At 40.0% G+C, this 11461-nt stretch overlaps 2 protein-coding genes across 2 annotated transcripts; one reads left to right on the top strand and one right to left on the bottom strand.

Annotated features, from left to right (window-relative positions):
* The first annotated feature begins 1356 nt into the window (after positions 1–1356).
* Positions 1357–3556, top strand: LOC125014373 (fibroblast growth factor 23-like). Its single transcript, XM_047595367.1, has 3 exons — positions 1357–1783; positions 2155–2258; positions 2349–3556. Exons 1-3 carry the CDS (start codon positions 1570–1572, stop codon positions 2784–2786), a joined length of 756 nt encoding a protein of 251 aa, XP_047451323.1. The 5' UTR covers positions 1357–1569; the 3' UTR covers positions 2787–3556.
* Positions 3557–4202: 646 nt separating this feature from the next.
* On the bottom strand, positions 4203–9340 carry tigara (TP53 induced glycolysis regulatory phosphatase a). Its single transcript, XM_047595366.1, has 6 exons — positions 9066–9340; positions 8006–8043; positions 7719–7840; positions 7177–7254; positions 6989–7099; positions 4203–5678 (listed from the first exon to the last, which is right to left on the bottom strand). Exons 1-6 carry the CDS (start codon positions 9134–9136, stop codon positions 5289–5291), a joined length of 810 nt encoding a protein of 269 aa, XP_047451322.1. The 5' UTR covers positions 9137–9340; the 3' UTR covers positions 4203–5288.
* Between the last annotated feature and the right edge of the window lie 2121 nt (positions 9341–11461).

The following is an 11461-nucleotide window of genomic DNA, read 5'->3' on the forward strand; positions in this document are numbered from 1 at the left end:
TAAAAGATGTTTTGTAAAATCTGTTGCACGTCTGAGTTACTTTCTATTCACTTAACCTTGGGGATGAAACTCAGGGCGGCAGTGAAAATGTTAAACCTCCTGGCTCAGTTAATTATCATGGGTCAGTAGGTAGCGCCCTCTGCTGGTGAGCACGTAGGACATTTTAACAGATGGTGAATTAAAATAAAATGAACTGAAACTGGAATTTGTCCATTTCCTGCAAATACTACAATAACATATAGTCAGTGGACTGGAAGTCAGCTGAGTGTACTACATCTGTAAACAACCGGACATAAAATATGTAAAAAAAAAATTCTATATGAATTAATGCATAAATACAAATGTGTATGATTGATATTTAATTGATCTTTACAGGAAAATTTCAAGATTTTTTGAAAAAGTTGAATTATCGTTTACTGAAGCTATGGTGTGGAACCTTTGCCTACACTTGTGGTTCTTTTGTCTGAGTTTCCCAGGTTCATTCACTCCCAGGTACGTTTATAACTTTTGTTTCCTCGCCTCAATCCTAAAAATTGTAGCCCAGTTCCTCTCAAAAGTGTCATATGTACAGTTTCTCCACTGCTCGCATGTGGCAACCGTTGCTGATTGGCACAAAATGCGTCAGTGCTGCTTGCATCGGTGTGGGAATGTGTCACCAGACACCTAATTTAAAAGACAGGTTAACCTGGCACTGATTGGCTTAATTGGCATTATGTGAACTAACTAATCTGTTTCCTGAACAACTTTGAATGAAAAACTTACAACAGTATTATTATACCGATGATGTATTTACTTAAATATATCCATTTATCCCATGAATTGCTTGCCAAGCCTTCTAACAATTATTACAGGGTGTGTACTCTAGTACAGATAGTGAGAGCGGCGGAAGTGTGTGAGTTACAGTTAATTAATAAGCAAGGTATGAATCATTGCCCCCGGATGTCGGTCAGCATGAATTGCTGGTTTTGTAACCTGTGGTATTGATCTGTTTAGAGCATTAAAACTGTTCTTTGTGCTACATGATCTCACTACTTCCATGCACCTTGCAGATGAAGTGTGTTGGCCAGAAACTCTACTTGTACAGTCACTGTGACCGAGTATAAACACCAATCAGAGAGAAAAATCGTGAGTGAAAGCCGCTTATTCTTACCTTACTTGTTTTTCTTGAGATATCCAAGGTACAAACGGGTAAAGCTGAATCTCCATCACCTCTTCTGCTGCTCCTTCATCCTCCCTCCTCTTCTCCGGCCTCTGAATTTACAGGTTTAGTCTTTGCGTTAGACTATTTGTCACATTTAAACAAAGAATAATTAATGCATGTATCTATGACTTCAAAAAAAAATGAATAAATAAATGATATCTTCCTAGTTAGAGCCATGCATAAATTCCATCTAGACAAACCTTAACCAGAGAAAAGCAGCTAAGCTTTGAGTCATTTCGGTAAATGAGTTAGCCAGTTTATTGACCCCCTGTTTAAATAGACCTGTTGGACTTTCTCCTCCTCCAGTAGCTGACCACACAACATCCCGAGCATTTGCGCCTCCAGAGATCCCTTCATCCCCTCTGATCATGCCACCGGCTCTCCTCTCGCTCATCCTTATTGCCGTACACGCGTCTGTTCCCGCGGACTGTAGACCCAGGCTCCAGGATTCAGAGGAGCAACATCAGCAGGGCAGCAGCTTGCACAGAGGAACACATGATGCAGACTCATCCGCTGGTACGGGTCGCTTCCACTCGCAGCCGAGCGGGTCGGAGAGACAAGGCGTTCGCAGAGACTTTCTTGGTGAGTCTGTCTATTTCCACACAAATGAATGTCTCATTACAGGTGTGTAACTTTAACAATGTTTAGTGTGCTGCATTAGATTTGTTAGAGGGCAATATTATGCTTTACTTGTTACTTGTTTTTTTTAAATCAAATATGTATTTGTACATGGTATAAGAAGTTTGCTTAGAAGTTTAACCACAGGATATTTCCACAGAATATGTCATCTGTACGAAAGATTGATTTCTGGCAGCTGTTAATAGTGTTATTTCCTAAAACTATTTTAAATATATTGCAAATTAAAATGCATTTCTTGACATTTTTGCCTACACACCAGTTTTAAACATATTGAACCTATATGTATATATATATTTTATTATTATTTTTTACAGTTCTTTTGCCGGTAAGAACAGCTTCAAGCAATTTTGTGTCAATATTTGATTTGAGAAGAAAACGATTCCTGTGCATGAGCTCAAAGGGAGATCTGTACGACTCTGTGAGTATTTTTAGATGCATTTCATTCGAGTCATGCAATCAGTGCGGATAAAGACACTAATCATTTTGTGTTTGCCTGTCCGTCCGACAGAGACAAAGGGACAGAGAGGACTGTCTTTTCCAGCGCATTTGGTTAGATCTGACCGACCACCGAGATGTGTTTTACTCCACGAGCGCGAGCCGGCTGCTCAGGCTGGGGGTGGACGAGGAGCGAATGGCTCACAGGGAGCCGCCCGAACCCTCGTCAGCCCTTCTGGAGAGGTTCCTGAGCCCCCTGGTGAGGAGGCGGAGAAGGAGCGAGGAGGTGAATCCCTCCGACCCGTTGAGATCAGAATCACACCCCTCGCACTCTGCGAAGGATCACAAGGATTCAGATTACGTCCAGCCCGAACAGGAGCAGCCAGGCGCCGCGTCCAAGGAGGCCAAAGAGACCATCACGTCCTGCGACGACCCCCTGAGGGTCCTGCAGTCCAACGGGCCTGGCAGCCCCGTCAAGAGCAACATCGCAGAACGTGCAAATCAAGAATAAGACGACGAACTTTAATTTAATGGGAGAAATAGTCGAGAGCAGCTGCACGTGTCGTTATGTTCCTAATGAAAAGTCGCTGTATGTTTGGCTGCGGGGAACGGGGAGGTTTGCCTCTGGATACCCTGTGCAGTATCACAAAATGACTCAAATAGAAATGTCACCAGTCACTAGGGAGGGCTTTGCTCTCTTACGAGGCGACCCGAAAGCATTAAACATTTAACAACTTCTGAGAAAAGAGAATTATAAAATCCTGGAAATTATCAGAAGCTTTTATGGGACTATTACGCCCGGGTTTTGTACTCATAAACCCGGTTACATCACAGCTGCTCGTACAGGTCGCCTGCCCCCAATAGCGGACGAAGGATAAGTTTGGCAACGTTATACACGGCTTCTGGTCCAGGGTCCCGCTGTCCTTTAACCTCTTTTTGTCTGTTAAATTTTAATCTTTGGGCCAGATGTGGCAATGTTTGTTTTGCATATGTAAAAAAAAAAAAAAAGAAAAAGAAAAGAAAAGTGTCATATGTACGTAATTCTTAATATTTATGAATGTGTTGAGGGGAAGAAAACGAAATCAGAGCTTGCTGTTGAATAAAATATATCACAATCTAAATGTGTCAGGTGCTGGACACCAACAGTCACAGCAATGAGAGGTATTTATTTATTGAAATGTGTTAAATGACCTTCCTTCATAGCAAACTGTTTTATTATTTATATATTTCGTGCTGTGTTGTTACTGATGTGAAAAAAAAAATAAAAAAAAGAAATGGCGACTTTTTCTGTGGAGCACTTGTTTGTGAGTCAGAGAACTTCAAATACAGTATGAATTACGGATGTTGGCTTAAGTTGCTTTTTCACGTACGTCGGGGACGAGGCAGGAAAACGATGAACATATTGCGCTCCCAGGTTCCAGCCTCTTACTCCACCACTAAACGACAAAGATTTGTTCACATGAGACTCAAGTATTTACGATTCTTAAGTCAGGACGCTCTGCTGCATCACAAATGAACAAAAGCAGCTTCACTTGTAACAAGTCACTGTGTCCTGCAGTGAAAAGAGTTAAAAACTGAATATACAAATGTGGATCAAGTCTAAAATACATTCAACAAAAGCTCCTTATCGACGTTCTGAACACGTTAGAGCATAGTCATGATGTATTTAACCCAATGAGAAGCTTTCTCTTATGAAAATGGAACAAAAGTAACTAAATAAATACATTCGTGCACATTACTTTGTCTAATAAACAGTCATTCCCCCCCGCTTCCCCCCTAAAAAGGCACACGGTTATAACCGCACATGACCTAATTCTTGGACCTGGTCCGACAGTGTTCAAATGAATGTGTGGACAAGAGGAAGAAGAAGAGCAATTCATATCATAGAAAGAAGGATGAACAAACGAGAGCCAGTGCAAACTGAATGTGTATTTAATGGAGGTTTATCAGAAAAGTCAGACCATGTGACATTTGCATTTTTTGAGCCTTTTTACGTGTGATGGCTTCGTCACAAGTGGTCGTTTTCTGCACATTCTCTTCGTTTTCCTGTCAAAAAAGTGTGTGGAGTGGAAAGCAGCAGCCGATAAAACAGTCCGTGCATCGTACAGTTCAACGCGCTCCAGCGGCTCGTGGCATTCGTTTGTCCCCGTTGACTCAAGTGTTAATTCACAACAATGAACAAGTCACTGATTTCCGAAAAGTAAACACGGCGGCGGCTCGGCCCCGTGTTCCGCTGCAAAACCTCTGAATCCCAGAGGATAAAAATAGAAACGGGGACTCATTAGAGCACAGAGCTGCCCACGTTTACGGCAATGAACAGCCAGGCGGTAACAAATGCGATGATGACATTTCCATGCAACATGAACCGTTAGTGATGCGCTGTGGGTTGTGAAACCTTGGGTCGATACTGACAACGAACAGGTTGTTAAGGTGTTTTGTTTATTTTTATCTATTTATTTCCCGCTTTCTGCTTGTACTGAGCACAAATACTATCCGACAAAATTATTACATAACCTTCTTTTGTGTGCCGTAAGTAATTTTTGTGAAGAATAAAAGTGTTTTTAAACTCCTGAATACTTAAATAGCTCTTTTGTGCATCATAGATTAACTGCAAAAACACTATATATATACAAATATATAATATATATATATATATATTTACAAATATATAAATATGTGTGTCGGAGTTAGATTGTATTTAGTCATCCTGAGAGGTCGTCCCTGAATGATTTTATTTTCTGATGGCAGCTCACAAGGGAAATATTTTTTTAATATTGTGTTGTTTTAAAGTGTGTTGTTTACTGTAAAATATTTCTATTCTTTATCTTGAATAACATACTCAATTTTAATTAACCACATTGTGAGGTAATGGAAAATAATAAACATCTAAATTGTACATTTTCAGTTGTATTTTTTCATTTAGTTTTTTTTTGTATAGTCTTGATCAGTTGTCTTCTCCACATCCCTCAGTATCTCTGCCCCCCTTTCATTCGTCCACTCCTCCTCTCTGCTCTTACGCTTTAACGTGGTCCGCCCTGTGGATGAACACACAGCGGATCCCTGACAGTACGAACCTGTCGCCCTCCTTTCTCACAGTCACCGTAAACCTGCTCAGGCCTGTGTTGGGGCTTAGGGAGAACATGCGCGCTTTGTCGCAACCCTGAGGCAAGCGGCAGTGCAGCTCATCCACAAAGTAACGCACAACCACACACATGTAAGCGCCGTGGGTGACCACCAGAGCGTGGATCGGGATGCCCCTGACCCCATCGTCTGCATGCCCCTCTACGGGAGACGCCTCTGCAGGTGCTGCAGGTGAGGAGCCGTCATCCTGCCCCTCGTTCCAGCGTTCAGCCCCAATCTGCTGGAGCATGTTCTCCAAAAACTCTTTGACCCGCTCCTTCACCTGAACAGAGCAGAAATCTGTTATGAACCACCGCCCGCCTCTCCTGCCACTCCTCTCCTGCCTCTCTGCGTTCACTGCAATAGAAATGTGACTCCCTGCGACTGTGAAGGTTAAAAACACCAAACCGTAGTCACAACCTCTGCCAGCAAGAGCACACGTCATTCTGACGCAATGACCTGTAACTAGTTTAGAAGGGATGGGAGGAGGCCTCCTGCAGGCGATGATTGGGTCGCTGACGTGAAATCTTTGTATATCTGCATTGTCATCATCATGTGCTGGTCACGTACCGAGTTGGAACAGAGTTAACGTCCAAGCCAAGATCCAATGGAAGAAGTCTCACGAGGTATCTTTGAAATAGAACATCCCCTCCCCACATGCTCGGCGTCCTCCCACGCGCCCCTTAACACAAATAACACAAAGCTAAGTGGTGACTTTTTAATCGGGGCAGTGACGAACTCTCTGCTGTTGTTTGACAGTAGAGGGGCATGTACTTTGATCCCCCTCCCGATCCGCAACAAAACCTCCCTGGCAGATACAGACGAAATACAATCGTGTGGATGCAAAGAGGCCATAAGGAGCAGGTTACATCCTTCCAGAGTCAGTGGTGGGGAATAGATGAGTGTTTTCTGCCACCTAGTGGCCATATCTGTTTATTGCATCAAATTTTGTCGAGGTTGAAGGCAAATACACAAAAAGGTTTAATTCTAGTTTCATCAAGATGATCTTGGCAAACGGACAAACAACTGGAAAATATTATTTTAAGCTTAATGTAAAATATTAAACTTTATACTCATGGACACAGATTTGTTCGTAGGTTCCAAGATTTTGAACTTAATAAGAAAAATAGTAATAAAGTTTTATTGGTGCATTATTAAAAATAAAACAGAAACAATATTCAGTATGGTAAAAAAAAAAAGCACCAGAGGTAAGCAGAATTTATTCTTTTAGTAGCTGGAGTTAAATAAGCCTTTGTTACGCTTTAAGAAATCAGTGGCCATGCAGCTACTTTACAAACACCAAAGACTATCTAATGTGTAATGCCGACATGCTTGTTCGATTCCTCATCTGCGCATAATTCATTATAATCACTTTCATACTGTATATGTCAAGAATGAACTGAAGGGCCAGTAAAAAATAAATAATTCTTTTCACAAGAAATTCAATCAACCATTAGAAATGTCTTGTGGCTCTCTGCAGAGGGTAGACATGTACTTGTTCTTGTGTCCGTTTTGGAGTTATTATCAAAAGGGAACATGAGCAGGACAGAAATGAATAATACCCACATAAATAATGAGATATCAGAGCCTCACCTGCTCCTGAGTCTCCCCCCCTGGTGGGGTGAAGCCTGGAAACGACTGACCAGCTGCCTTGGCCATCTCTTTCACGTCCTGCAGCCGTCCTCCCTCAGCTGTCCCGAAGCTCTGAAAAACAAGCCAGTGGATTACTCGGGCGTGTTTTTCTAATTGTTGTGACACCGCACAGAAGAAGTATCACTCACTATCTCTTTCAGTAGTGGGTCGCACGCCATTTGCAGACCCAAGCAACTGCTGTTGTGCTTCATTATGGTTTCAGCGGTCTGGAGGAAAAAAAGAAGGTGCTGTTTTCTTTCTTCACAAAGGAGGAGGTTATGTCTTCAGCTTCATTGTCCAACATTTAGTTTAGGTTCCTGGACTGAAGACATTGGTTGTTGTTGTTTTTTAAAGTACACTATTAACAAACAGTCTGATAAAAATTGCTCAACTTAAAAGCCACATTGCAGAGCTCAGCGAAAAACTGATAATGTTATGCACATGCGTGCGTCGTTGCGTGTCTATCAGATTTGATCAGATTTAAATATTATCAGACATTATGCCTCACCTCTGGTTAATCTTGTTAATATATATCTGATTAATGTATCTGTGAATCTGTAACTCTTTATTTTCAAGTAACTGTCAAATGGATGTCTGTACTCCTATGGGCAACCCCGTAACTCGTGCCAGAGCGCTCGTGCAAAATCAGTTTTTAATCTTAATGGGACATTTTCTGGTTGGAGCGTCTTACTTGTTTGGCCCTCTTCAGGTCGCTAACAAACACGTGGCTGAACTTGACATCTCTCAGGTACTGTCCTGCAGCTTCAGCCTGCTTCAGCCCGGCCTCAGACAATGGTAAATCTATAGCCTGGCCTTAGAGGAGGGAGAGGGAGGAAGATGTTTTTAAAAAATAAAAAATAAAAAAAATGGAGAGAAATTGAATTGGAGACAGCCCGATGAGAATGCCGACTTTTAGAAAGATTACAAAATGCATCTGTTCTTATTATCTCACCACAGACATTTTGAATTATACTCCACCTTGCAGCAGTCCTTCTTTGTTGTACTGTGTTTCCCCACTGCAGGACATAGACAATTCATCAGTGTCAGGGCACAGGAGCCACTGTCATTAGCAGAAGAAGCTTGGAGAGTCAGCTGTTCAGCTGCCTCAAGTTTGGGTTCATGCTTATTATCATGCATATGCAAGGCCATTGTTTTTTCCCGCGTAACTCTTCCCCTCAAAGGCCTTTCTGCAGGCCAGATGCTCAAACCTGCCTCCTGTTATAGCTGCTTTTAATGACATCTGTGTTTGCTATGAGGACGCGACTGATGCTTGTTTAAAGCATTCAATCACTCAATCTTTGACTTTTGTCTGTAAACCATCAGAAAGCAGTTAAAGAATCCACATGATCCACAAGATATGTGATTTACAGCTAAATTACAAAGAGGAAATCTTCACATTGCAAAAGCCGGAAATAATTAATCACTTATAGTGAAATAAAAGATTATTATTAATTTTACTTGCAATACCTGATGGCTCTTACTTCGACACAAAAACCACCAGTATATGGCTTCATGTGTATGTATGTTATTATTATTATTATTTTTTAAACAATATATTTATATTCCGATTTCTGTAAAAGCCTGCCCCCTAGTGGTTATTTCGAACCACTGCAGTGTGAGCTGCACCGTAAAATGAACTCAAAATGAACTAAAAACGGCTCATAAACCCTTTCTAGCTGTTAGCTGCTCTTCTTATTAAATTTGAATTGTTTGCCGATAGCTTTGAAGCTCTAAAACATTGTGAGCTGGTGTTAATTAAAAAGAAAATGAGGCTAAAAATAAATCCTCCATGTGCAAGTATGGATCACCTGCTAGGTGCTAGCATTAGCATTTAGCCAGTGGTGGTAATTTAGTCAGTAACAAGCAGAATTAAGTTTATTTATTCGAAGAACTAGCTTCACAACACATGTGCCCGTGTGTATTTGACTGTTTCTAAGTGTTTAACTGTGTCAAAGCTACAGTCGCCTGTGGCCATGGGAGCGAAAGACAGTCCTTTAATCACAAATAAACGCTAAATATGAACATTTAAGTCACTTACTGTCGAACAAGTGTTAGCCCAAATGTTATCGCCTTCATACTGTGGCAGTAAAGGACGGGATAAAGGCGCATAGACAAGCCGGTGGTTTCAAGAAATGCTCTGAAGACGAAGTGAAGCAGGAAACCACTTAAACTCCTTAAAGAGGCTGCGTTACTTTCTACACGTGAACAAACTGATTTTAATTAAGATATTACACTTAGTGTGACCGAAACACCTCTATAAACGTGTTAAGGTGCAGATTTAAATGCTTCTAATAATTAGTCCCCAATTAAATGGAATAAACGGAGACATTAGGAACAGCCAGGGCTCTCAAGTTTTGAATTTAGCTTGGAATGAGATTTTTTCTATTTCATTTATTTATTTATTTATTTATTTATTTATTTTGAAAGGGGTGAGGGTGAATTTTGTTCACGACCTTCAGGACAAAAGATTAAGTGCTCATTTGTGGAAGGCGTGATTACAGCGCTGCTATTTCACCTGGCAACGACAAATACTATTTTCTGATTGGCTGATAGGTTGCTGATTCAGGCAGCGCATTGTACTTTCGCCTCATCCATTCATAAATTACTAATCTCTTTTATATACAGCGGGAATATTCAAAATACAAATTCCGTTGCGTCAAATTTTAAGAAAAATATGCACTTTATCTTGAACATTTATTAACATGACACCGGCATCCCAAAAAAGTGCATGATAATAACCTAATAACAGCTTTAATTGAACAGAACTAGAAATATTTTTTTCACTTAAATAAAACTAAAATAAAAAGAACGAATTGTTTCTGGTCATAGCTAACGTGGTACAGCTACTTGAAGTGTTCATTGCTTAGATTAAGACAATTATTTTTACATTTTCTGAGGCATGAGGTATTGGTTTCTTCATGCACTCAGCCCCAAATCTCTACTTTCCTATTTTATTTACCTTACACATCCTACCTCACTATATTTTGTTTTGTTTTTTTACCCTTTTCGCTGACTGTAATTCCTCCTGTCTTTCTTTGTGTAATGATGCTACTTGATACAGAATAATTAGAGTATTAATGTTTTATTTTGAAAGCTCTCATTCGTAGCTTCAGTTTCATTTTAATCCTCAAACCATCAAAGGAAAACGGATATTACAATATTTTGCCAGTATTTTCAGATTTAAAGGCTTGATTAAAAGACACAGAATTCTCTGTGGAAAAAAAACAATCTGTATCTCTAATAAGTAAATAAAAAGTTACGAAATGTGAAATGAGCTCATACTGGAACAGAACTAATTTTCAGATTTTAATTTAGCCTTTAATAATTGATTACAGACTCCCCAACTAAAAAAATAAAATAAAATAAAAAATCTTACATATAATTTAAAAAAATGTTGTAAAACAAGTTTCCTTTGTGTGAAAGTTGACATGTTATTGATGCAAAAATAGTCTAAAATCCCCAAATTGACCACCAGATGGAAAAATCTGTATTTGGTGACAAATCTGTGAAGATACGTGGGTTCAAAACGAAAGATGGTTCGGTGGAAAACCCATCCACCCTTTTTTTTTCTTTTTTCTTTTTTTTTTTTTACCAAAACACGCACTGAACACCTGAGATTCATACACAGATGGACTGTAATTTGAAATGAACTTGTTGTCCTATTGGTACAGATATGTAATATTGGCATATTTTCCTAAACAATATATATGTTTCTGGGTTCTCTTTGTCTACTTTCATGGCTTGTGTGAAAATCCCCTGATGTTTTGAATCATTTTTATGCAGAAAACTTTGACAGGCAGGCAAATACTTATCCTCAGGATCAAGGAGTTCGGCTACAGACCAGCAGTCTCTTGTTTTGTGATAAACACGTTTATCTTTTTATCTATAAAACCCTCACTGGTCGTTTACCAATGTGTGTATATATATATATATATATATATATATATACACATATAATCCTTTCCGGACTGGACCGAATTCAATCTTAAACTTCAAGCCCTGTGGGTTCACTCTGAAATAGAAGAAATCTGCTTTTAGGTTTTGTGCACCAACAGCTTGGAACCATCTCGAAAACACATGTTTTTTGTTTTTAATTTTGTATTTTCATGTAGATGTACCTATCATTGCACATGGACAACTCAATGTTTTTTGAGATTTAAATACAGAATGAATTACAAAAAAAAATTGCACTGAATGTGCTTTAAGAATTGTTGAACTGGCACCCACACATTTCCCCTGCATAGATTTCTATTCGTGCCAGGCGGATGCACATTATCTCACTTTCATCATTACTTATTTGTGCACTTCTCAGACCATTTAGTGGCGGAGCTGCGCTCTGTGGTATCGCACGTACACGCCCACAAATTCACACATTCACGGGTTCACCTATTATGAGTCGTACGCGCGGCTGGAAAGGAACAGAGGCGTGGGAAA

This window comes from Mugil cephalus, chromosome 10 (assembly GCF_022458985.1).
Source record: "Mugil cephalus isolate CIBA_MC_2020 chromosome 10, CIBA_Mcephalus_1.1, whole genome shotgun sequence".
In the NCBI taxonomy this organism is placed as follows: Eukaryota; Metazoa; Chordata; class Actinopteri; order Mugiliformes; family Mugilidae; genus Mugil; species Mugil cephalus.